Source organism: Sorex araneus, chromosome 2, assembly GCF_027595985.1.
Source record: "Sorex araneus isolate mSorAra2 chromosome 2, mSorAra2.pri, whole genome shotgun sequence".
Taxonomy (NCBI): Eukaryota; Metazoa; Chordata; class Mammalia; order Eulipotyphla; family Soricidae; genus Sorex; species Sorex araneus.
The window spans coordinates 127,619,312-127,646,803 of record NC_073303.1 but is presented as its reverse complement, the minus strand read 5'-3'; the positions used below and the strand labels follow the sequence as shown (position 1 = coordinate 127,646,803).

Sequence of the window (27,492 nt, the reverse complement as noted above, 5' to 3'; positions counted from 1 at the left end):
CTCTTGACTCCTTCTCTTTAAGCTTTTTGACCTGAGAATATATCCTGCGTTCAGGGGCCTCCAAGGAAGGGAATTTTCCCTAGCCTCTTCTTGTTAGCCATTTTTTTTTAAGCTTCTACTAAAGCCTCTGTTTAGAAAATTCTAGATCATTGATCTAACCCCGGGGCCCCCAGCTGCAGCCCAGACCCGTGCTGTGCTGGCTGCCGCCTCCGCATGAGGCCCCGCGGTGGCTGCAGCCCGCTATTAGGTCACTCTTGGCTTCTTCTCAGAGGCCAGACGGTCGACGACTGTTTGTTCCCCTCCTCCTCCTCCTCTCTTTGTAGCTCATATTTTTTCAACTCTTGAGTGGTTTGTGTTGTTGCAAATTTTATTGGGGATTTCCTGTGGCTGGCAGTGCAGGAGACTCGGCTCTGTCCCCGAGCGAGCGCCACTCCTGCTCCTGCCGCTTAATGCACACCAAATACCATGGGACGAGGGAACGAAGCTGCTGCGAACAGCAGCACAAAAGCAGCCAATGAAACCTCCCCAGGAGCTGCCCTCCCCGGCTTCTGATGGAGCCAGACATCCGTCAAGCAAAGCTGGTTTCAAAGGCCAGGCGTCTCTTGGATGAGGCGCTGTGCGGCAAGAACCTGATGGGGTTGAGATAAATCCCAAGTGATGCACGGTCAAGCTTGGATGCAGGGGAGGAAGCACCAGGCATGGCAGTAAGAATGGTTCTGGGCCGGAGCAATAGCACAGCAGGGAGGGTGTTTGCCTTGCACATGGCTGACCTGGGTTCATTCCTCAGCATTCCATAGGGTCCCCCAAGCACCGCCAGGAGTAATTCCTGAGTGCAGAGCCAGGAGTAACCCCTGAGCATCGACAGGTGTGACCCAAAAAGCAAAAAAAAAAAAAAGAATGGTTCAGTGTGGAACTAGCGGGAGAGTAGAGTGACTGGGGCACTTGCCCTGCACACAACCTACAAGGGTCTAATTCCCAATGTCACATAGGGTCTCTGAGCATGGCTGGGAGTGATCCCTGTTCAGACACTGCAATATTATTTAACCATCAGTTACAAGCCACAGAAAAAGGTGGGGGGATTGAACAGTGAGGCACAGCCTAGCCGGTCACGTGTGTGTCTGTAGTCCCTAGACCATAGGGCCAGCGGTGCTTCTGTGACACCAGCTAGACTTGTAAGAATACTCTGGAACATACAACATAACCAGAAAATGTCACATCTCCCAGAAAGCTTACAGTTGCTTTTTTTCTGCAGGAGGCTAAACTGTGGGTGGCAGTGGGGGGGATACCCCCAGCCGTATTCACCCGCTTATGCAGGCTGTGGATGGTTCACTTGTTGACTGGCAATGCCCTGCTGCTCAGCCCGGCAGCATGAGGTTCCAGGACCACAGTCAGCAGTGGGGGGGAGGGGGGGCCACACCAGGTTGGGATAGGCGTGAGGCCTAGTATATGCCATGTATACGCCCCAGCCCCGGAGGACTCCCTGGCCCTATTCTAAAGCTTCTTTATCATCCACAAACATTGACGGCCACTTCACTTGTCCCGTTACTTGGTTCTTGGACGTCATGGTGCTCGGAGCATGACATGGAAAGGTTCCCTGCACAGGACTTGCCTTTCCACTGGGTAAACAGAGACCAGCAGTGGGTTTTCAGGACCGTATGAGAACGCTCCTTTGAATGTTGGAGGATGCTCCATGCTGTTTTCCTTAGTGACCACATCCACTTGCAAGGCCACCTTACGGCACGGGGCCCTTTTGACTCATGGCATCGTCAGCCTTTGTCACTTCCTGTCCGGTAGATGATAACCATTCAAACAAGTTCTGATAGATTTTGTGTTTTGGATTGGCTTTGCAAGTACTTAAAGTCACCCAGGCATCCTTTTCAGAATAATACCTCTGCCTTTTCCTTTTAAAAACCAATTTTTTTCTTTTTACTATTGAGTTATATAAGCTCATTATGTATTTTGATAGTTGACCCTTAGCACATCCGCTGTTTGCTAACATTTTCCCATTGGCTCTTTGCCACTGTGGCAACCATTTCTTTTACTCAGGTCCCCATGTTTGTTTGTGTTGATTGTGCTTGAGATATCTTGTACAAAAACAAAACATCATTCCTAAACCATGGCCAGGAGTCTTTATCGTGTTCTAGGAATTGTGTGATTTCCTGTTTTATATTTAAGTTTTGAGTCCCTTTTTGTGAGTGCTGTGTGCGGAGATCTGATTTTATTTTTTCACGTGTGAGCGCTCAGCTTTTCCAAAACCACTTTTTTTTTTAAATTGGTGAATCACCGTGAGGTACAGTTACAGGCTTACAAACTTCCGTGCTTGCGTTTCAGTCATACAATGGTCAAGAACCCATCCCTCCACCAGTGCCCATTTTCCACCACCAATGGTCACAGCATCCCTCCCACCACCCCCACCCCATCCCCTCCACCCCACCCTACCTCTGTGGCAGGGCATTCCCTTTTGCTCCCTCTCTCCTTTTGGGTGTTGTAGTTTGCAATAGAGGTATTGAGTGGCCATCATGTTTAGTCTATAGTCTACTTTTGGCACCCATCTTTCAACCCAAATGGGTCCTCCCCCATCCTTTACTTGGTGTTCCCTTCTCTATCTGAGCTGCCTTTTCCCCCAGCATGTGGGGCCAGTTTCCAAGCTGTGGAGCAGACCTCCTGGTCCTTATTTCTGCTACTCTTGGGTGTTAGTCTCCCACTCTGTTACTTTATATTCCATAGATGAGTGCAATCTTTCTATGTCTGTCCCTCTCTTTCTGACTCATTTAACTTAACATGATACTTTTTATTTTGATCAACTTATATGCAAATTTCATAACTTCATATTTTCTAACAGCTGCATAGTATAGATGTAGATGTACCAAAGTTTCTTTAACCAGTCATCTGTTCTTGGGCACTTGGGTGTTTTCCAGATTTTGGCTATTGTAAACAGTGCAGCAATGAACATAAAAGTGCAGATGTCATTTCTACTATACTTTTCTGCCTCTCCAGGATATATTCCCAGGAGTGGTATTTCTGGGTCAAATGGGAGCTCCAATTTTTTGAGAATCGTCTATACTGTTTTTCAAAGAGGCTGAACCAGTCGGCATTCCCACCAGCAGTGAAGGAGAGTCCCTTTCTCCCCACATCTGTGCCAACACCGGTTGCTTTTGTTCTTTTGGACATGGGCCAGTCTCTGTGGTGCAGCACCACTTCTTAAGGGCACTGTCTTTACTCCATTTGGAATTCTTGACCAGCCAGTCAGATACTCACTGACTCTATGCACAGGGCTTCATTTCTCAGCTCTCATTCTGTCCCATTCCTCTGTGTCTGCTTTTATGCTACCAGTATGGGACTGTTTTGATTACTGTACCTCTATCACACAGTTTAAAAATCAGGAACTGGGATGCACAAGTTTGGGATCTTCCTCAAGGTTGCTTTGCTTATTTGAAGTCTTTTGTGGTTCCATACACATTTGGAATTATTCTTTCTACTATTAAAAAGGACAGTAGACTCAATAGGAATGGCAAAGAAACTATTTTATTCTTTCAATATGGACACGTGCTACTTTCCATTTATTTATTTCTTCTTCCATATTATTCATCAATATCTTGTAATTTTCAGTGTTATCCTCATAAGTGAGCTAAATTTATTTCTAGAATATTTTTGGATGACTTCTGAACTCATTTTAGTGAGATCACTTTATTTCCTTTTTGGATAATTGGTTGCTGGCGTATTGAAATGCTATTGATTTCTGCATGTTAATCTGTGTCCTGAGAGTTTAGACAATGCATTGATTAGCCAAACAGTTCTGGGTAGAATCTTGGGGATTTTCTCTATGTAAAATCATGTCACTTGTGAATAAAAATAATTTAATCTCGTCCTTTGGATGCCTTTTATTTCTTTTCGTTGGCTCATTAGCCTTAGTCAAACTTCAGTACTAGGAGTAAATACCCTATTACTGGTCATAAAAGGAAAAACTTCCACCATTCACCCCTGAGTATGAAGTTGGCTGTAGACTCACTGCCTATGCTAGCCTTCATGACTGAGATACGTGACTTCTATTAGTCATTGATTAGCCGGCGTTTCTTTTCTCTGATCAGGAGCAGATGCTGAGTTTTGGCAAATGCTGTGTGAGCAATTATTGAGAAGATCATCTGACTCTTACATTGTGTCAATGAACTGACACATCGATCCAACTGTGTCACGTTGACTTCCGTGCCTGTCATCATTCTTGTATCCCAGGGATGAGTCTCACTCAGTGAATGATCCTTCCCATGCACTGCTGAGTTCCCCGCTTGCTCCTCAGTTCCTGAGAGCATCTCATCTGCATTAGTCAGAGACGCCTGACTACTGTCTGGCCTCAGCTCTCTCTCACGCTGTTCTTTTCTGGCTGTACTTTGAGGCTAATATATGCTCCTGAAAGGAGGTAGGGGATGTTCCCTCCTTTTACGTATTTTGAAAGAGTTTGAAAGGGATTGACATTCATTCTTCCTTAAGAGTTTGGAAAGTCTAGCAGGGAAGCACCTGCTCCAGGCACTTAGTCACTGGGAGGTTTTATTCTCAGATGAATGGCATCTCATTACTCCTCACTGGCCTCTTAGAATTTTCTCATTCTTCCCGACCCGAGTTTAGTTGGTTGGGTGCCTCTGAGAATTTTTGCATGTCACTGTCTCCAGGAACTCTCTGAACTCTATGTGAGTCCGGTTCTCTTTCCTGAGAGTGGATCTCATTGTGCGTTGATGTAATCTGGTAGGATCTCTTGCTGCATGCTGGAGAGTAAGGCAACAGGCGTGCCTGGAAGACTATTTATGTCCCTCCAGGAGCTTGCCTGATGGTTTGCGGGTGGAGCCATCCATCACACAAGCATCGGGCTGGGTTTTGCTGTTTCTGCCCTCACCTGCTCTAGCACTTGAGTGCTTTCCTGCCCCCCTTTCCTAGCACGGGTCCACGCAGCTCTGATTCTCCTATGGGTGTCAAGCTGCTGCAGCTTGTCAGAGTGCTGAGAGCCTAGTATCAGATGTTCCTCGCTGCCCGGGGCAGCCACCCTCTGCCATGCATCATGGAGTATGCAACCCCACCTCACCCCTGGGACCCCACTCCACTGGCATCAGCCAAGGACCTTGGGTGAGCATGAGACATATGAGTCACGGTGCTGGGTGAGAGAGACTTCCTGACCCAAAGCAGTGGGAACCTTTGCCTCAGACTACGCTGCAGGACCCCTTGGAGAGGAGGGTGCCCCAACACTGCCTGGTCTCACCCATCTCAGCATCATCAGCTCTGCAGAACATGGAAGCAGACTCAAGGGGGCCTGGGAGGAAGATCTGGAAACTGGAGGCCTCAGGGCCTTTGAGGAGAGAGGGGGCATGGGTGTGTTCCCTGGGACTCCATCTCTCCTGCCAGCCACATTTGCTGTCCGGGGAGTCGCTAACACTCTGGGTCCTGCTTTGTAATTGTGATCTCTCCCACCAACCATGGGCCCCAGCACGTGGGGGCGCTGCACAGTGGCCAGCTGGGGGCACTCCTCGTCGAGGGGGGACCGTGTGTGGCCATCTGCCTTCCTTCGGAGGGAAAGCTGACCGGGTTTCCCTCTCCTGTCTCCACCCGACTCTGCTCTGTCCCCGCCCCCGTCTCTCTCTACTCCCGAGGCTGGCCTGAGATCTGGGTTCTTGACCGCCTGCTTCTCTCGCCTGCATGTAGGTTCCACGAAGGTGGACTGTGGCTCATCTTTGGTCACGTCTGTCTTTCTCCACGTGTCCACCCACAAGACCACAAGACTGTTCTCTCTCCCTGTCCCACCTTCTTTCCTCCATCTTGCTCTGATAATGTTCTGCTCATCCTTCAGTCCGGCAAGGCTGCAGGGGCTCAGCGGTCCAGAGACCCAGGCGGAAGGCATGGCCCACAGGGCTGCCCTGCCCACATCCTCCTGCCCTGTCCCTCCTCAGCCCTGCAGCAGCCCTGCAGGGGACACTGCTCCGCCAGCCTCAGTCTTCATCCTGGCAGGCTGAAGTGCCCCTTGGCCCACATTGGGTAGATTTTCACTTGTGTGGTTGTTGGTTGGTTGGCTGGCTGGGGAGCCACACCCAACCGTGCTTAGAGTTTACTCCTGCTCTGCACTCAGGGATCACGCCTGATGGGCTAGGGACCAGAGGGGGTACCAGGAGTCAAGCCCAGGCCAGCCACGTGCAGGTGTCTTTACCCCTACATAATCTCAGCTCCTTGGGAAGATTCTTCCTCCTGCTACCAATGCCCAAGTTGCAGGCACCCCACACTTGCACTCATCTCTTTGCTGCCTCATGCCTTGAAGGCCACCACAGACCCTTCACTGCCTTTCTACATGCTTCCTTGTGGCTGCCATGACAGTTACTGTGGCAAGGATGATGTTGACTCCTTCCTGAATTTGGGAGAGAGAGTGGGGGATTGGTCAGGTTCTGCCTGCCTCAGGGAGTGCAGTGACCAGTATGTGAGCGGGTGCCTTATAGGGCACAAGACAGTCTGATCTACCCCCCAACCTGGACACCAAAGTATAAGGGGACTGTGTGGCTTCTGACCCATGTGGCTGGACTGGAGCTTACTCTGCATGACCGTCAGTCCCAAGCGTGTTATCACGAAGGCGTCTTTCACTCACCTGTCAGAGGCATGATGCATTTGCTTTTTCGGCTGGGTGAATCTTTGTGAGACTGGTCTCTGCTGTCAGACACTGTACTCATGAAAACCAACTCAGAATCCTGTGGCTTGGGATCATTTCCCGACACCCACCCCAACACCCGAAGACCTTATCCTAGGGGAAAGCTTTTAGCATCCATTGCCCGGAACTTTCTCTGGTCTTTTAAGTCGGTATGATTCTAGATTAGCAAATGGAGCTATTTCGGAAAACAAAGAAGTTGGATTGTAATGTGCCCTCAATTTGGGGAAGGAAGTTTGAAGGCTAAAATTATAGTTGCCCTGATATAGCTACATCAAGTCAGCTTGGTGTTATATGGACAAATATTGGTTAAAGGACACTCAGACCCTCTGTATTCCCTGAAACTTCATCAGGGTGGTGATTCTCTAGCATGGGGGGGGGGTTGCTGGGGGAAGTAGTGACTCACTGGTTTGCTCATTCCACCCGGCATTTCCCCACTCCCTGAATCAGAATTTCCTGCTGTTACAACATGGGGTTTTCCTTACTTCTTCCCCGCCACCGCCCTTTCATTAGAAATGATCCATCTGGGGCTTGCTACATGTCCATTTGTTAAACTGGAGATATATTGCACATATGTGGGACTGTGACCAGGCCACGTGTGTGTACACGGGATCCTACAGCTGTGCAGGGCCCTGCCCTGATTCCCAGACCCCAACTCTGTGCTCCCAGTCACGGGGCATTTGTGTTGTTATTGTCATCATATTGTAAGCTCAATTCACTTGCTGCTGTGGCTGTGGGCTTCAGTCCATTGAGCTTCTTAAGGAAATTTCTTGATTCCAGACTTGGGCGATCTTGAATAGTGCTGCAATGAACACAGGAGTGCAAGTGTCTTTTCTGAAGACAGTTTTGGGGTCCTTGGGGTAAATGCCAAGAACAGATGAGTGGATAAGGAACCTATGGTCTCTGTACACAGTGGAATACTACTTGACCATAAGGAAATATGCAGTCATGCAGCTTGCTTCTCTGTGGACAGACCTGGAGCATGTCATGCTGAGTGAAGTGAGTCTGAAGAAAGGGATAGATACAGAACCATCTCCCTCAGATGTGGGATATAAAGAAGCATGTTAAGGAAACAATAAATGTCCAAAGGTAACAGAAGCTGAGGGAGAGCTGATTTTTCAGTAGGAGGGTATCACTGTAGGAGGGCTGGGAACAGGATCTGAGGAGGTTAGGGGGACGGGGTGGCAGAGGGAAGCTGAAACTCTAGTGGAGAGTTTGGGGTTAGGACGTAGCATCCATGGAACCCTGCCATTATTAACGTTGTACATTATAGTACCCAAACTAAAATGTAAAAGGAAAAACAAAGGAACTTTCTTTCAAGCACAGTACTGTCTGAGCAGGTGCATAGTCAGATACACGGTCCTGGCACTGGAATCCCAGGAACAAGCAGCAAGTGGCCCTGCCTGGGGCCTCTATCCCCAGTCCCCGCCACCAGGAGGAGCCCAGCCCTGCTGCCCCACCACCTCTTCTCTCTCACAGCCACACACTCAGCATCTCACATCCCAGGGTTACCAGGCTGAATGCTGAGAAATATGCATTGGGTGGTTTGGGCATCGTGTGAGAATTGTAGGTTGCCAGGACCCCACCTAAATGGTCACCCTGTGCCTACATTGTAAGGGTCAGCCCACCCTGCCTGCCCTCATCTGTGTGGTCCAGCCTTGGGCAAAACACTAAATAACACAGCATTTTCAGGAGTCTGGTTTCATTGTCTGGCTTCTTTCGTTGTTCAGTGTGGCAGTGTGATTCACCGATGTGTCTCATGGGTGGTGAGGTTCATTCTCACTGGGGCTAGAGTGATGATACCATGGGTAGGGGTCTGGCCTTTCACGTGGCTGACCCAGGCTTGATCCCGGTGTCTTACATGGTCTTCCAAGTCAGGAGTGATCACAGAGCCAGTAATAATCCCTGAGGACTGCTAAGTGTGTCTCAAAAACAGCAATAAAAATGCACACACACGTGTGTGCCCACGCAGACACACACACATTCTCACTGTTGCATTCTCCTGACACATGCAGCCATCAACTTAGTGGGCTCTTGGCCAGCTTGAATAGTGCCCTTGGCCAGAGAGCCAGAGCACCGTCAGCATCCCAGTTGCATCTCTTGCTAATGGTGAGCATCCCATGGCCTCCATAGCCAGAGAGGGCCTCAGGGCCCTGAGGTGCCGACATCCAGACTGGGAAGATGAGCAGTTTTGCAGGGCACACCCATGTCCTGAGCACTCTCAGCTGCACGGTTTAGGAGTTCCCTTCCATCCACTCCTTCCTCAACAGAACCTGCTATTTTCTCTCTTTCGCTTGGGCCATCCTAGTAGTTGAGTATGGTTGGATTTAGAGTTCCTTTAAGAACTAATGATCTTAGTTGAAGCTAATGATCTGTGAGTGCCTTTTCATAGACTCACGAGCAGTTTGTCTGTTCCATGAGTTGCCTATTCAGGCTTCCTCACTGTTTTCTTCTCGTGCCTCTGTTTTGTTTTGTTTAGTTTTTGCTATAAAAACACCCCTTTAATTAATTATTTATTTATTTTTTAATTGAATCACTATGAGAAAAGTTACAAAGCTTTCAGGTTTAAGTCTCAGTCATACAATGATTAAATACCCATCCCTTCACCAGTGCACATGTTCCACCACCAAGGACCTCAGTATACCTCCCATCCCACCTACCCCCCACCCGTGTGGCTGATGATTTTCACTTTACTCTCTCATTACTTTGATTACATTCAGTATTTCAACAGAAAACTCACTATTATTATTTGGAATTTCCCCCCAACAATCAGACCTGCCAAAAAGGCATCATTTGATAATTTGTTTTCTACTGCTGAGAATGAAGAGCATATGAGGTCGCGTGGCCGCTGTTGCAGTCACGGGTTTGGGATTTCTAGTATTTTAGTAACTAAGTCCAGAGAAATTTCTGCCAGAAGTTGCATCACTGCACGCTCATACCTCTGTTTTGTAGGTTCTAAGAGATGGCAGTCGCCACGCCATTGCTGCCGAGAAGAAAGGCCGAGAGAGAAAAACCTTTCCCCTCCCGGGGCAGCATGGGGCCGTAGCTCAGTTCACAGTCTAGAGGCATTTCTGCAAGAAGTAGCTGGGTGCCAAAAGTAGTTAGTGGGCCTCCGGGATCATGGTCTTTTAGGAGCAGAGGAGCCGTTCATGTGCGGCTGCTCGGGTCTCGTCTGGGCAGAGAGCACGCCGGTAACCTCGTGCCTCTGTTTCGTTACTGTGTGGTAGGCATTCTCTCTCTGCGTGCCCTGGAAATGGGGCCTTGGTGGCGATTTGTGTGACGACTGCTTTTTCCTCCTCTGTGCATTGCTCTTTCACTCTCAAAAAGGGATCTTCTGACAAATAAATGCTCCTATTTTTCTTTCCTTTTATTTTTAATTTTGTTTGTCCATTGTTTTTCAGACATACCTGGCAATACTCAGGCCTTCTGGCTTTGCACTTCAAGATCACTCCTGGCAAGGCTGGGGGGTGGGGGGGCACCCAGGGACTGAACCTGGGGCCAACTGCATGCTAGGCAAACACCTTATCTGCTATACTATCTCTCCAGCCCCTCCTATTTTTATTTATTTTATTTATTTTTTAATTTTATTTTTTATTGAATCACTGTGAGATACAGTTACAAAGTTTTCATATTTGATCCACCACTAAACCCCGCATACCCCCCTTCACTCCCCCTCTGCCTGTGTGGCAGACATTTTTCACTTTACTCTTTCCTTACTTTGATTACATTCAGTTTTCAACAGGAATCTGACTATCATTATATGGAGGTTTTCCTCTAGCAGGCAGACATGTTGGATGGCATCAATAGATCGCATGTTTTCATTTTTCAGAAAAGGTCTCGTGGCCAAGTTCTTTCTGGAGAAGGCGTACCGGCTGTGCCTCTTCCGTCTGGCTCCCTGGTGTTGCTGGCCCAGTCTGGGGTCCGGGGCAGTCTCCGGCCTGCGCTGCTTACCGGAACGCCCGGATTCTCTCCCCCTCCTATTTTTAAACACGTTTTTTCTTTCATGGTTTGTGCTTTTTGTGTGCCATTGAAGGCAGAATTTTTTTTTTTTTGCATGCTCAAAGTTAACAAAGCTGTTCTATGCTTCCCTCCGACATCTTTGTTTAGGTCAGTTGTTCATCTGGCTCAATATTTATGTATTGTATAACAAGAAACCAAGTTACATTTTTCCCATATGATGTCATATCAACCCAGCAGCATTTATCTCAAAATTGTCCATAAAATTTTTTTCAGTTGGATTTTCTGACATTTTCCTGGAGAGAACTGCTAATGATTCTTGAAAAACCTCAAACTTAAAACTTACAGTATAATCAATAGACTTTTTAAGCACTAAGATAAATTGAAAATCTCTCTTAAATTAGACTTTAGCCTATAATTCCAGTGTATTTACTTATTCAATACCAGAATGATTTATAGCTCACAAAGCCAGCACCATTTCAATTATTGTTCTCACTTTTCCAGTGGAATTCAGTTTAACACATTTCTTCTGTGTCTACTAGAATTTGGATTTGTTGAGAACTTGGCTGAAGTTTCAAGTTCCCTTTTTATGTCATTCAGGGTTCAAGCCACACATGCAAGTGCCTAACCATTTGTTAGTAATGAACCTTCTGTGTTTAGTGTTAAGAATTGTGTTAGGAAAGAGCAGGATGAGGTAACAACTGAGATTACGAGGAATCTCACTTAAGACCCCTATGGCCTACCCACTTCCTACTTTTCCACCCATCTATTTCAATGTAAATAAAAAAGGAATAAAATATGGAAGTTTCATGTTCGCACTTGGAAAGCCTCCAAGTGCCCCCTCTGTGAGCCATTGCTTGGCGCCCTGACTTTCTCTCCTGCGGTGGTTTGTCCTAGGTGGTCCTGGTGAGCGGCCATCTAGACAGCTGGGATGTGGGCCAGGGTGCCATGGATGACGGCGCTGGAGCAGTCATATCCTGGGAAGCCCTCTCGCTCATCAAAGATCTAGGTAAATATTGAAAAGCCACTCTCTGACGTGTGGGTCTCTCCGGGGTCACAACTCAGCCAGTATACACCATGACCCACAGATTTTTTTTTCAACACTTTATTTTTTTAATTTTTTTATTTTATAAGTTAGTTCACAATATTTGATTACATTTAATATTCAAACACCAATCCCACCACCATTACACCTTCCCACCACCAAATTCGGGATGTTTCCATCCCAAGCCCCAAACTCTGTCCCAAAACACAACCAAAATAATATATTTCATATTGTCTGTTATGAAGAACTGCTGAACATGTTTACCAAAGAGTGTTCATATAGTAAACAGTGTGAAGATTGTTCTATTTTGGCAGGAGCCATTAAGACATTCTATAGGATGTCACTAACATGTTGTTAAAGTTTGGGTGATGTGAGCTTTGATATATATATCTGAAAATATGTATGTATATATATGTATATATATATTTCCCTCTATGATTTGTTGTCTGAATCCCATCAAATATGGTGTGGCAATTATGGAGAATGGGTAGGGAGTGTCTTATGATGTGCCGTGCAGCCGGGAAAGTGGCTGTGAGGTCCGGGAATATGTTCATTTATATGTGAGGCTTGGCCCGAGCGTGCGGGGAGAGGCCTGGAGTGTGGCGGTGGCTGGGTTGTGGAGGCCGGCTGCCAGAGCTGGGTCCCTTGGGGCAGGGAGGGCTCTCACCCGCCCCCCGCTAGGGCAATCTGAGTGAAACAGCCTGGCGCAGAATCTGGTTGCATGGCTATGAGGGTCTCTGAGCTCTGTTTTGTCCGTTTATTCCCAGGAAAGGACTCATTTGTCCCTTGGAGGGAACATACTCTTTGTTCAAGGAGATCCCAGGTATTCCAAGTCCCAGATGTGGTCAGTTAGTGGGGGCAACTGAGCAAGCAAGCATGCATGTAGCAAATGCGGCCACGTCTGCCAGTGGCTGTGACAGGGTTCCTGTGGAGGCATGACGGGGGCTGGGAGGGCGTGGCCTCAGTGTCCTTCCTGGACCAAAGTTAGAGCAATGACAGAGGGGCCCTTTAGCCAAAATAAAGAATGCAGGCATGCAGTTGGTTCCTCCATGTTATCCAGGACACAGGGAAGAGAGGCAGGAATGAAAATTAAGAGTTGATGGAGAGAGTTTATTTTATGAGCCTTACTTGTGACTAAGACACAGACTCACGCCACCCATGTGCTGGTAAAAGTGGGTGAAATAACAGGACCATCTGCTGTGAGAGTTCTGGATCTGAGTCAGACCAGGTGAGAAGGTGGGGTGGGGTGAGTTCAGAGTCGCATGGATGAAGACCAGAACATTTCCTCCGGTGAAGATCTCAGGAGCTCTCTGAAATCCATGTCTGTGTGGGCGTGACCCGTCTAAGAGCACAGCTGAACCTGTGAACCCCAGCCCCAGTCGTGCTCATCTTAACATAGATGGCTGGAATCCATAGGCCGAGGAACTGATCTCACATGGGCTCATTTGATGTAAGTCTTAGGTGTGTTTTTGAACCTGGGAGAGGGACAGGTGGTCGGGGACTTTTTGCTCTTACTTTGTTTGGGGCACCTTGATTTGTAATGGTGTTAACGGCAGGGTTCCTTACATAATCATTTCAGCACCACAGCTCTCGACAATGTCCCCTTCTCTCCATCACTGCCCCAGTGCCCCCCCTTCTAGTCTCCCACAGCCCCTGCCATGTTCAGCTTCCTACTAAAAAGCACTTCAGTCTCTGTTGCCTTCGGGCATTTGTTATTCCTCGACCATTTCTTTATATCCCGCATAAGAAGGCGACTGAAAGATCATCCCTGCCTGTCCCTCGCCTCCTGACTCCCTTCACTCAGCATGATACTCTCCAGATCCGTCCACACAGCAGCAAATTACATAATTTCATCTTTTCTTACAGCTGAGTAGTATTCCACTGTGTATATGGACTGTAATTTCTTTATCTAGTCATTTGTTCTTGGACACTTGGGTTGTTTCCAAATGTGACTATTGCGAATAGTGCTGCAATGAGCAGAGGAGGGCAAACGTCTTCTGAATCGAGTTCTGGGGCCCTTGGGGGAGATGCCAGGAAGTGGAGCTGCTGGACCATATGGGAACTCAAGTCCTGTGTTTTTTGGAGTTCTTGCTTTTCAAGCAGGCCGGTGTGGCTCCTCTGGCTATGATGGCTGTGCTCGAGGCTGGTGCCCTGAGTCTGCCTCATGCTCTGCAGCGTGTTCGTGTCCCCAGCCCTGCCCTCGAGATGCCACTGGCACTAGTCTCTGCAGGTGGCAGCAGCCCCCGCAGGTAGGGGCAAGGGACAGGAATAGAGCATCACCCCATTTGCATTTTTTAAAAGTCTCCTAGGTGACCTTAACCAGGCATTTTTGTCAGCGAGCGAGATTTGGAGGCTGCAAGCCTGAGACCACAACCGGTTGAGAATTCTGGCGAGTCTGTGCCATGGGGTGGCTGAGAAATTGTTCATCAAGTCAAACCCAACACCAGACAGTCCTGGGGAGAGGATTGAACATGCTGATGTCTTCTCTCCTCCCCATCTGGGCAAATCCCCATGGATGCCTGACCCCCACTTTATTCTGTTCCAGAGAAAGATCAGGCACTTTCCTCTTTGTAGGATGCAGGCATTACAGGGTCTGGAAATTGCCCATGTGCCTGAGAGGAATTAAAGGAATACACATGATAGTTTTTCAGTACCTGTATTGCAAACCATAATGCCCAAAAAGGAGAGAGAGAGAAAGAGAGAGAGAGAGAAGGAAAGCATCTGCTGTAGAAGCAGGCTGGAGTGGGAGGTGACGGGAGGGAAGCTGGTGACATTGGACATTGGTGGGAAATTTGCATAGGTGGAGGGACGGGTGCTTGAACACTGCATGACTGAAACACAATCATGAACAGCTTTCTAACTGTATCTCATGGTGATTCAATAAAAAACAATGGTAAAATTATTTGAAAATGAATATATCTCCCAAAAGGCATGCAGGCATATATTGGGGGATTTTGTTTTAGGGGTGTGTTTTGACTCGGGGGCTTTGTGCTGAGGGGTCACCCCTGGAGGGTGCAGAAACCATATGCCAGGGATTGAACCCAGGTCAGACACATGTAAGGCAAGCACCTCACGGAACTATCACTGTCCCCTGGAAATTCGTTTTATTCCAGTGTGTCTGTCAGCCTGGGTGTGATCAGAGAGACAAAGTGTCTGGGAACTGGGCCCACGCAAACCAGACTTGAGGGCCCCTGAATGTTGTTTTCTTCATCATTTCCTTCCAACCATCAACTAGCAGGAGATTTGATCTGCTCCAGATCAGAATAAAAATTACATCTTCTCTGGGTTTGGAAGCTTAATTTCAGTACTCAGCATGGGGCTTTCAATTGCTGTTAATTGAGTTGGATTAATTGCGCGAGTAAATGTCAGACACCACGCAAAGGTGAGGTAATTTTTTTTCAGCTCTCAAAGTATGTTGACTTCAACTTCTTCTCTGTAGCAAATAGCTTCAATTTGGGCTCCTAAAGATTTCTGGAAACCTCTGTAAAGGCACGACCCCAGCCCTAAGATAAATGTTTTATGGGGCAGTATAACGAGGCAATGTGGCAAAGAAGCACTGTCTGGGGAAATGAGTGACCTGGATTCACGTCCCGACTCTGGGCCTCTGTCACCAGGACACCACGGGCAGGTCCACAGAGGTGAAGTGGGGGCTCACAATAGTTCCTTTCTCAAAATCATGGGATTTTCAGAAGTCAGATCATCATTCACATCATACACTCAGAACAGAACCTGGTTCCAACCTAGTTCTCAGTAAATATTAACTCTTAGTATTCCACCAGTATGGTCCTGACAGTACTCTGTTCTTTTTTTTTTAATTTTATTTTATTTCTATACAGTAGTTCACAATTTTTGATTACATTTAATATTTGAACACCAATTTTACCACCATTACACCTTCCCACCACCATATTTCGGATGTTTCCATCCTGAACCCCAACCCCTGCCCCAAGGCAGAACTGAAATAAATTATTTTATATTTTTTTGTTATGAATAAACCACTAAAGATGCTCCAAAAAGTTTCCTTAGAGGCTAGTGTGTGAAGATTGTTGTATTTCACCCAAGGACCATTAGGCCCTTCTGTAAGAGATCATTAACATGTTGTTAAAGGTTGGGCCTTGTGTGCTTATGTACACACACACATACACACACACACGTAAAAATATATTTCCCTTTAGGATTGGTTGTCCTCTACTTTAAACCCCATCAAGTGTGGTGCGCTACTCTCGGAAGATGCAGTACTCTGTTCTTGATTATGAAGGAGGGGGTGTCTTTAACTCTGCCCTCCATTTGTCGTTCCCTCATCCTCTAACTTAATGTGTTCACAACCTAGGGCTGGCTGTCACGGCCTCTCTACAGTCACTTTCCCTTTACAACTTAAGGCAACACCCCTTGTGGGGTGAGAATCCCATGATCCTTTCTCCATTTTCTTCTTTCTCACTAAAGATGTCTTCGACATCTCTCTTGTTCCGACTTCCACTTCCTGCTTCTTCGGTCTGAGCCTCTGCATCTACCCTGCACCATCACATCTTGTGGCTGTACCCATTGAGTCTCACTCCTAAGCTAAAATAATTAAATTAGGTTGTCGATTCTACTTGTGAAGTGTCCATGTGTATCCTGAATTAAAAAATAATACTGATCTGCTCGAACAGGAGTGGAACTTTGCAGGCACAGCCAAGAAATGGGTCTTTATAACATGGGCTAATTACATTAAACCCAAACCATTTAATTGGTGAAATGGGAAAGCTCTGTGGCAATCTCCTTTTCTAAGACACTCCTTTTGACTACTGCTCTCAAGATAGTATGTCACATGGGAAGCTTGTCCCAGTCCTTCAGCAGCTTGTTAATTTGAAATATTGGTCCACTAGGGATTTCTGGTCTTCGGGACAATGTTCTGAGCATCATCCTTCTTACTTTGTCTCTGCTGATCCGTGTTTTCCACCTCGCTTAGAGATTCACTCTTTAGCCCCAGCCTTCGGCTAAAAACCGTGTTCAATTAATCTAACAGAAGAGATATTTGTGCTTTGCAAATATAATCAGTCATTGCTAAGTAACCATCCACAGAAGGCTATTTGCTGTGAAGTGCTATTGAATACTTCTTTTGTGCCGATGGTTTACAGGACTTAAACTTGTTTATTTGAAATGTCATTTGCTGGAATGTCCTGGTGTCAGTAGACAAAGCCAATGGTCAAAGATGTTATGCTTCAAAATATCCTTTGGCACTTGAAAAATAAACCACCCCCCACCCCCCAAAATTCTTTTGACTTTGTTACTTACTATGAAATTAGAATGCTGGATTCTCGGGCCTAGAACAAAAGAGAAAGGAGAAGGAAGGCTTCTGCTTTGCTGTTGTAATTGGGGGGGGGGGGGGCGATCTTTCTGGAAATACTGAGACGTGAGTATCTTGATGATGATTGTGATGGATTTTGAAAGTCTGTGTACCGGAACCATGTCTGACTTACACATTCCTCACAGTCCCAGTGAGCAGACACTTCTGTGGCAGGTGCCATGGACCAAAGGGGAAGCGTAGAACCCACAAGGTCAGGCAGAGGGAGAAACATTTTGTTCAAGGACCCCAGTGAACAGACCACGCCACTTCCTCTCTGCAGAGCATCGAGCACGGCTTCTGAGCTTCTCCCTCCCATCTTTCCTTTGGCCCTCGTTCTTGGTGATGCTGGGGGTGGAGTCCAGGGCTACACATGTCAAAGGCCTGTGTTATGCCATTGAGGCACATCCCCAGCCTTAGAACCATGACTAGACCTTCCCAGAGCATGGGGGGCACAGCACAGAATCCTCAGCAGAGTGAGCACTCTCTCCGGTGCACCATTCAAAACAAGGAGAAAATTGTCGGCAGCAACAGTTTTGACATGGTGGGGGCTGAGCTGGGGGGTGCAGTGGGGGCACTTGCAGAATTGAAGGGAGAAGCTTTTCTATTTCTACAGTGGTAGATGCTTAGGGGGTACTCCTGGCTTTGTACTTGGGAATTACTCCTGGCAATGCTCGGGGGACCCTACCGGCTGCTGGGGATCAAACCTGGATCTGCCACTTGCAAGGCAAACACCCTCCCTGCTGTACTATCACTCACTCCTACAGTGATCTATTATTTTATAATAGGCCTGTCTTGCTTCAGACATCCAGGAATGATTCTTGGTGTCCCCAGGTACCAGCCTATTGGCTGGAGCAATGTAACAGGAAGGATGGAGTCACTGCAGCTCCCAGAGTGCTCTGGGGAGCACAGCATGCATAGAGAGGCCTGGGGTCCCCGGGTGGTCCATCAGAGATCCATCTAGGCAAATGGGCCTTCTCCCAGATCCTGCTCGAGCCCCCCTATGAAATGTGCCAGGGGTCCAACCCAGGAAGACCAAAGGAGGGACTTGAGAGTTCACACCAAGAGACCCGGAGCAGAGCTGGGGCCCATTGTAGAACCTAAAACCAGGTTGGGGTTCACCGTGTGCTGGGAAGGAGAAGCCTCTTAGATAGGACTGGCCCTGGGTTGGCCTCACCTCGGGGTGCTGACACCACTCTCACACTGACATCAGCATGTCGGGGGACACTGGGCCCCCACCGCCTGAGTACCCCTCATTCTCTCAGTTGTCTTTGCGTCCAGCAATTGGCCTAATGCAGACTGGGCTGGGCAAGGTTTGCCTCAAAGAAGAGGGAAGCAGGAGGCGCCCCCGTGCTCACCGTGATGGTGTGAAGGCTGGAACGTGGGGCTCCCCGCACTCTTCACCCGAGCCACCCTCCAGCTCACCGCACTTGGCTGATGAGGGGATAGAGAAGGGAGAATCAAGTTTGGAGGTTTCCTCGTTTGTTGGAGAGGGCTTCTTGCATGTAGCATGCTTTGGGGGGGGGAGGTGCTCGGGAATATTCTTGGGGTGGCAGAGCTGGAGAAAAATCAGCCAACACTGGCTCCAGCTCAGAGGCCTTTGCATTTGATGGCTGTCTACACTGTAGAGTAGTGTGGGGAGCTTGCGGTACCCAAAAGCAGTGACTGAGTAGGATTATGTGAGGCTTCCTGAAGGGCAGACACAAGGGATTATTCTACCATTTCTTCTTGGTTGGGATTTTCCCCCCAGGGTGGGGATGTGGGGAGAGGTCACACCCAGCAATGCTCAGAGTTTAGTCTGGCTCTGCACTCAGGAATCGTCCTGGAGGTGTTCCAAGAACCACATGTGGAACAGGGCCTTGAACCCAGGTCGGCCTCTTGCAGGGCAAGTGCCTTACCCACTGTACTATCTCTCTGGCCCCCTTTTTAAAGGTTTTATTTGGGGGCCACACCCAGTGGTACTAGGGGCTACTCTCAACTCTGTTCAGGGATGTCTCCCAACTGTTCAGGGAACCCTGGGGATCTAGAGTTCGAACCTGGACCTCCTGCAGACAGAGCAGATGTCAGCCCATTCACCTGTCTCTCAGGCCCTGCTCCTCAAGCTGGTTCTTGAAAAGTATGGATTCACACCCAAGCAGAAGCTCCAGCCAACAACTAACTTCTCCAGCCCCCTGAGCCTGTTTTATTAGAATGAACGTGGGGTTTTGGAAATCCCTGCCATAAGCTAAGCCAGGCTTTTCAATGGCCCAAAAAGTCTTAGACATGGGTTGGAATTTTCTTTTCTGGAAGGAATTTTCATCTTAAAACATTCAGTTAATCCTTTCTCCTCCTCCCTTCTTGAGTGTTCTTTCTCCACGGTTATTTTGTGGGTGTGGGAAGGGATTGACTCGCTTTGGCAGGGTTTTCGGTGTGGATCACTGGTTCCAGTGCCCTTCCGGCAGTAACCCGTGTACTATAGAGATGTGGAAGAAATGATCTTAAATCTCAGGGGGGAAATGTCCCCGGTATTAAATTTTTCTATTGTTTCTTGGAATTTTAATGTGTATAGATTGCTTGCTTTTACTTTTTTCCGAACCAAGTTTAGTTGTAACTTTTTATCATTGTTCTTAGTGACAAGTACATAAAACTGAAGATGATTTAGACCCTTTTAAGAATTTGCTTACCAGAGTTGTTTTGGTAACTCCTGAGCTGTCTCTCTCCCTGCCTGAGTCTCTCATGGCGTGCCCGTGTGGCCTCAGGCCCAGGCTGCAGTTGCCCAGGCTGAGAGTGGGTGACACGCCGGAAAAGCCTGCCCCGAGGCAGCCCTGTGAGCAGCTGTCTGGAGCACCCGGGTCACCTGCATTTTCAGCAACTCTGGTTTGATCGAGTTTATTTTCAGGTCTGAGAACATCTGCACAAACAGGACAGAGAGTGTCCCCAGAGAAGGGGGAGGGAAATAAAGGAGCATGGCTGGGCAGGGGTGGGGCCCTGCTCCCTGCCCGCATGGGTCCTCAATGCTGGGCTCACCCACCCTGCTCAGGCAGCTCCATTTGGCATCTCATGCTGGGGAGCTCCTGGGTCTCCTTTGAAGCTTTTCAACTTTGACCTGAACCCATGAGTAACTCAGCCTGCAGCTTGACAGGAAGCGACAGAGAACCATTCATCTGCCGGGCACGAGAGTCGGCTAAAGATCCTTCACTGCTCCTCCTGGCTGTGCTGCTTTGGGAAAATCGTTCAACCGTCTCCATCTCAGTGTCTCTTCTACGCCATGTCTTGAGCCGTTGTTCGGAAGATTTGAAATAATACACAGTCTCTGGCCTTGACCATCCATCAGTAATCATCCCCATCACAGTCCAGCCTAATTGCCAAGACAGTGGCCCGGGGGCTTCCAGCCCTGGGTCTAATCTGACTTTTCCATGTCTCCACGTTCACATTCCACGGCTCAGTTCTCTTTTCCCGGGGCCATACGCCAGAGCTGAGTTCTCACGAGAGCCGGGAAGGTAGCAGGTGACCATCACCCCAACCTCGAGCATCACCAAGGCCGGGACATAGAGCTGACTCTTTGCCCGGCCATGGGAAAGGCCCCTTCTTGAAAATTAGGCAGAACTGAAATGACACAAGAAGGGAGACCCTCGCCGTTCCCCAGCCCCCTGTTCTCTCTTGCCAACGTCCTTAGCCCATCTCACTGGACACACAGACACACACAGCCCCTGAGGACACGCATCATGACAATGGGGAGTAGCTCTTGAGAACAACATGGGGATGACAAAGCTAATCACTTGAAAAGCAGAAATAACTCAGGCAGAGGGAGCAAACGGCCAACTCAGCTTCTGAGCTCCCGGAAACCCTCCTGTTGCCCGATAGAGTCGAAGCCCCAGAATTCTGAGTCCTTCTCCGAGGACCCACATGCATAAACACGAGGCCCATGACCATGGAGGCTCGTGTTCTTGTGCTTTTTGTAAAGGAACAGCCTCTTTTCAAAGGACCGTATCTCAACGTAACGGGGACTATTCTGAGTTCTCGCCTTGATTAACGTGCGTCGGGAAGGGTTTCAGAGGCTGTATTTCTCCCCTCCGCGCCATAGGCTGTATATCCATTAAGCTCTCCGCCTTCACGGTCTCAGGCAGCAAGTTAGAACAAAGAAATATTTCTATCAAGTGCTTCATACTAAAATCACTCCCTTTCTGAAAGAGCGAAGTGTGAATTATTTCCTTTTTTTTATAGTTGAGTAATTTTAGATGAAATCATTTGGATGTCATTTTTGGCAACAAATGAGTTTGGTAGAGGAATTCTTTTGAGCTGATTCCCTTTCTGGAAGCTTAATATATGTGTGTTTTTTTTTTAAAAAAAAGAGTTAAACTTATAAAACAGAATTTTTGATAAAAAAGCAAATCATCTCAGAGAAATCATATCTTAAGCCTTCATTTTCTCTTGAGGGGCTTTTCCAGCAGCATTTGGGGGGGGGGTTGTCCCTGAGCCCCACCTGACAATTCTCAGTCAAACCAGTTGCTCAGTGCAAGGGCTTGAGGTTCAGGCCTTGTGGTGCTAAAGGACACCCAGACACTCAACAGTTTGGGGGACCTGCAGGTCACACGAGATTGTCTCGGGACTGACCAGGGGCTACCGGAGAGGAAATCAGACACATTGCACACTAGGCCCACACTTGGACCTGTGCCCTGTCTCTCCAGCCTCAGCTTTGATTTTCTTAGTCAACAAGCATCCGTTGAGCCCCTAGAAGAAGCAAGGGGTGCACCAATAACCATGTCTGCCCTAGGAGCCTGGCATTGGATTCCCTTTCAAGACACATCCTCCAAGGCAGACTCGGGCCTCCAGCTGGCCACTGACCCTGCTTGGACCGCTGTAACTCCTCAGTAAAGAGATGGGGAGCTGGCCTGGGGGGCTGTCACCTGAATCCGTTGTAACGCAGGCAGAACTCGACTGGTGCTGGGTGTGGGAATGGCAGTGCCTGGCCTGCTATGCAAGGCTGGAACACCGGGAGGCAGCTGGAAGTGGGGCCACAGGATGAGCCTTCCACTATGTGCTCCGGCCTCCGGGCCAGCTGGGATGCTCCTGACACATGGAGCACGCGCATGCTACCGGGACACAGTGAGCTCAGCCCAGACACATTCTCCTCCCAGTCTTCCGAGATGGAGAGATGACGGCGCCGCGGGGCAGGGATACTCTGCAGGAGAGCACGCTCCTCACACGAGTGTGGTCCTGAGTTCCGACTCTGGCACCTCGATAAAAAGGAGGGAGCCGGCCTCCTCGGATGTCGGGGTAGAACCATCACGGGCCGAGGTTCCTGAGCCCGCAACACCCAGCTCTGTGTGTGCGGGGTGCGGTGGGGCAGAGACGGGCACCTCAGTGCTGCTCGTGGCAGCCGGCCTAGAAATGAGGCCTCCACAGAAGCTCATCCCCACCGCCTTTTCTTCATGCTGCTCTTTAAGTTTGGCGCTGGGTCTTGTTAGATGCCTTTCCTGAGAACGACTTCAACTATTTGAAAAATGACAAAGAATAACAAGCTTGGGACATACCCTCTGCCCGAAGTTCATTGTGCTAAAAATGACAAGTACTCATTTCAAGTCTGAGAGAGGCGGGGTCAGGGTGGGAGCCTCCCCATACATACTGTCTCCCCGAAGCCCTGCACAGCCGTGTCAGCCTCATCCCCACTCTGCCTCTGGATCCTAGGTTGGCATCAATGGCTTTTGTTCATGCCCCATTTTGTTTGCTCGCTGCTGTCTGTCTGTCCTATCATTCTGGAGGGGAATATGTAAGTCTACACGCTGTGTCCTTACTTGGAGGTCACATGCCTCAAAGTCCTGTTGGGTGCTGTCTCCCCTCCTCACAGCCTTTCAGTTTAGGGAGCATGGCATTTTGTGACAGGGTCTCCTTAGAAATCTGGAATTAGAGGACAGTTGTCTGTAGTTTTTCAAGAATGTGGAGCTGTTCTTGAGTCCATGAGTTTCATGTGTGTTGCATGGTCGGGGAGTCGAACTCTCTGGAATGCATGCAGAGTCATGTTCACCAACATGGGTCTTCAAACATGCCCTGGGCTGGCCTGGACAATCTGTCCCCTCCTTCTTCCAGGACCAGGTTTCCCTGGGCTTCCTGGAGCAATCAGACAAATGGCACCATTGAGAACCACCCGATCATCACTGGCCTATAATGTATGTATGTGATCTGTCTGTTTGGAGGAGAAATAGATGCTAAACTTTCCCATTAAGATTGTGGTCTGAGGAGCTGGAGTGATAGCATAGTGGGTAGGGCATTTTCCTTGCATGCAGCTGACCCAGGTTTGATTCCCAGCATCCTATATGGTCCCCTGAGCACCGCCAGGAGTGATTCCTGAGTGCAGAGCCAGAAGTAACCCCTGAGCATTGCTGAGTATGACCCAAAAAGCAAAAAAAAAAAAAAAAAAAAAAAAAGATTGTGGTTTTGATCAATTTCTCCTTGAATTTCTATCAGCTTTATGCAGTTTAAATTTTAATTATTGTTTTAAGTAGTTGAGTCTAGAGAGATTGTCTTTACCTTTAGTATGAATTTCTCCCTGGAAGTCTGTTTTATCTTCCATGAATCCCACAGAACCAACTTTCTTGGTTTCACGCCCTCTGTTCCCTTACCTCTGACTTTAACCTAGGTCGTGGCATTTCACTTGATTCTTTTGTAAATAACAAGCAGATTTGTAAAATACTTGTTCTCATAGTGTCAGCTGAGGGACACGTGTTCTGCTTCTCTTTATCGTGATTGCTGCCCATAAGCAATTGTCCTGCGTGCTTTCCTCTGGCACGTTTTTGCCTTTTTCTTTTTTTCTTATTTTGCTTTCCACTGGAATCACTGGGTTCTCCTTCATTCTCTCCCTCTTTCCCTCTGCTGTTTGGAACCTTGGATATCTTCTCTCCATCATCTCGGTAGGTATTGAAACATCTCCTGCTTGTCTTCCTGGAATGACACAGCAAGCATCCATGCCTCAGTGCACACTCCTTGCCATGTCCCTGAGCAACCTGGCTTTGGGATTAGCCAGTGTTTTGATGATGCTTTGCTGCTAAACCCACCCAAACTTTCACAACTTCTCTGTGGGCTCCCCCTTCACTGCTGGATGGCAAAAGGAGAAACCAGTCTTCACTCTTTGATTTCATTAGTGTCCTCATTGTCGTAAGTAAATCATGGACCTCCTCATGCTCTCTTTGCCCTGTCTAAGCTCTGACCACACCTGGTAGGGAGGGCAGGGGCCGGTGGGGAGGGCCCTCTCCACCATGTGTAGGGGTCACCATGTGTGACAGTGACAGTGCTGCCTGGGAAAGGATCCTGGTTCTCCTGACTCATTCATTATTCCCGGAGCACAGTGCCGTGGGTGCAGAAGTGGCATCCTGGGCGCGTAGCTCAGCAGTGACGCCAACCTTAGGCAAAAGCTCAGAGGCGTGTTTTCTGAGTCTCCCGCGCCATGTAGAGGACCCCCAGACTGAAAGTTCCTGCCCCAGCCAGCTGGGCGGACACATTGTCCCTGTAGCGCTTCTGCTCTCCAGGCTGTCCGTGGCGGCCAGAGTTTGTGTCTGACTCAGAGATGCCAGCTAGGAGCTGCTCTGCACCAGGAGAGGGAACTGGGCTGATGGCTCACCCAGGATGGGCTGCCGCTCCCAGCCCAGGCCCAAGTTCTTTGCGGGGCTTAGGGGTACGGGGGGAATCTGTGTTTTCTGTCCCAAATCTAAGTGCACATAGAGTTTTAGGTGCTCTCTGTACATTCCCCCCACATGCCCCAACACATACACACACACACACACACACACACACACACACACACACACACACACACACACACACACACACACACTCACTTAACTGAAGGATGATGGAAAGAGAAATATTTTTTTTTCCTTCTTGATGATACTGATTTCATTCCATTCCTCTTTTTTCCTAAGTAGATCACAGCCCTCCTGCTTTCTTTGCACACGCCTTGTTCTGAGAAAATGTAAGCTCTAGGATATTACCCAAGCCCCAAAGGGCTGGACTTCCCCCCACCCATCCCCACTCCCACCCCCTCCCGCCCACCCCTGGCTCTCCACTGCAGACACATCCAGGCCTTTTGTTTTCTTTTCAAATCTCCTCGACAAGGGGGAGGGGGATGGAGGAGGGAGGGAAATGTGCTATTTGTAAGCAGATGATTTAATTTCAATAAATGCCTTTTTATTTCTCCCTCCCCCTGATTTACTGCCTGGAACCGTGAGAAACGTCCAAAGGCAGACGCTGTTTTCCAGCTTTGACAAAACCCTGGCTGTTGACCTCACAAACTTAGGGAGATTTATCTCATGCGCTGTGGCGGGGGAAGTAATAATCTCAGCCATTAAAACCCTGTAAGACACCATCAGGAAAAGGAAACTTGGGTCCTTCTGATTCTTGTTGGGAAACAGCTGGCGACTCCCAAAGCCCACACTCACGAAGGGCTGGGGGCGGGGGGGAGAGAATCGATGAAACAGAAATGCCTCCTCCCTGTCCTCGGCCTCATTGTCATCCTCCTCTTCCTCCTCCTCCAGTGTCCTATGGACAGCTGCCGGCCTGCCCTGGCTCAGGCATCAGCACTGCGTAGGCCCTCCGAGGCCTTCATCCCGGGAACTTTAGTGAGGTTTCTAGACTGGCTTTCCCTCTGTCCTCAGTCCGTTTCCTCCTTGACAATTATATCTAGATCAAAATAGTGGCGGGTTTCTGGCTTGTGCATGCATGCCTCTGTGTGTGTGTGTGTGTGTGTGTGTGTGTGTGTGTGTGTGTGTGTGTAAATCCAGTGTTATGTGATGGAAAGCCTCTTATAGGGCAATGTGACCTAAGGCTGTGTTGAGACTCTGGGGTGAATGATGTCCCATGTGAGGGTGACATCAATAGCTGTCCAGTAACCATGTCCAGTCAGACAAGCCCCCCTTCCCTGTCAGGAAAGTGACCCCCTGGGGAGCGAGGCCTCGACAGGCCCCTCTGTAGTGCAAGCCCAGGCTCCTGGGGGAAGCGTAGGAGACAGAAGCGTCTAACCCCTGAGAGCAGAGGTGCAGGGGGGCGCTGGGGGTAGTGAGGAAGGGTCAGAGCCTGAATGATCACCTGGTTTGGCCTCTGGTGTGACCACAAGAGGGTTGGGGCTCCATCACCTCCCAAGTCATATCTGCCAAGTGTCTTCTATTCCATGACTGTCACTGGACAAACGCGGACACTAAACTTTGCCTGTCCCAGGGCGAGACATGTAGACAAGGGTGTGGGAAAGATCCTGGAGTTAGAGAGTTGTTAGAGCACACAGGTCCCTGTCCTGCCTACTGCCAATCTGGGTTGGTACCCAGTCCCCAGTTGGACCCATTTGGTCCCCTAAGTCCAGCCAGGAGTAATCTGTGAGTACAGAACCAACTGTAAGTCCTGAGTACCCCTGGGTGTGATCCCCTGCCCCCCAAAGAAGATGAGGGGAGGAAAGAGGAAGGAAGGGGGAAGAGAGAGAGAAGGGGAGGAGAGGGGAAGAGAGGGGAGGGAAGGAGAGGAGAGGGAGAGGAAAGGGGGAAACAAAGAGAGAAGGGAAAGGGAAGGGGAACCCTGATTCTAATTGGTTGGGGTTTACGTTTAATCAGATCTCACAGTCTTCAGAGAAATATAACATACAGCCACACATAGTATGTTTCTAAAGACTGTTTAAAAATGTTGACACAGCACAGGTATTCAGTTCCTTTGCTTCTCTGCCCGGCTCCTCCTCTGATGAGCTCTACATCCATGCATTTGATCCACATAACAGCTCAGGCCAATGTCTTCAGTGTCATCTAAGGAATCATGATTAAATCATTGGGCTTCTGACAGGTTTGCTGAATGAGAATTCTTTTCAAAGCCCTTAACATTGTCCCCAGAGCCTGGGTTGTTTTATTAACTAGGGCAAGGTAGTTGGTTTGCTAAGATAATGTAAGCATCTGGAAACATTCTACCAGGAGCAGCCATTGGCCTTGTTTTCTTAAAGGTCCCTTGTCTGCCATCACTCACCTTCAGTCTTGTTGTGGCATAAAGAATCAGAACTTATGACTGCGCCATAATTCTAGACTGTAGCCTTTTATCTAAGATCTGCTGTTTAAAAGTCTCTTCAGTTTTTTTCTTAGCCTCAAGGGAAAAGTTTTTCCCTCTGTTTTCATCAAAAGCTTTCTCAAGTCCCCTCAGCTGTTTTGACTCCACCAATTAAGGTTATCTTCGCTGAGTAGAATAAGCCCATAAAGGTGGGTTGTTAGAAAACTCACCTTAGCTACAAGATTCAAAGTGGCTCCCATTTATCGACCCCAGGGAAAAGAAAAAAAGATATTTACCCGAAAAGAGTTCAAGACCTATCATTTTATGTTCCTGTAGTTTCCATCGGGTTTGGAGTTTTGCTGCATTTACGGCATACAGTTTGGAGTTCATTGCAGTTTGGGGCTGGCCTCTGTTGTCACCATTTCATTAGAAATGTGTTAATTGTTGCTTTTCTTTGTTTCATGCATATATGCAAGGCTTTTCTGGCTATTTTATTAAAAGTCTCTCTTT

At 48.4% G+C, this 27,492-nt stretch overlaps 1 protein-coding gene across 1 annotated transcript in view; it reads left to right on the top strand.

The window, feature by feature from the left end:
* The window catches only part of CPQ (carboxypeptidase Q), a 272,392-nt gene that overhangs the window by 159,518 nt on the left and 85,382 nt on the right, over nt 1-27,492 (top strand). Inside the window, exon 5 of the mRNA XM_012935321.2 lies at nt 11,525-11,636. Within this exon, the coding sequence (XP_012790775.2) occupies nt 11,525-11,636 (112 nt within the window). The remainder of the gene's footprint in view (nt 1-11,524; nt 11,637-27,492) is intronic.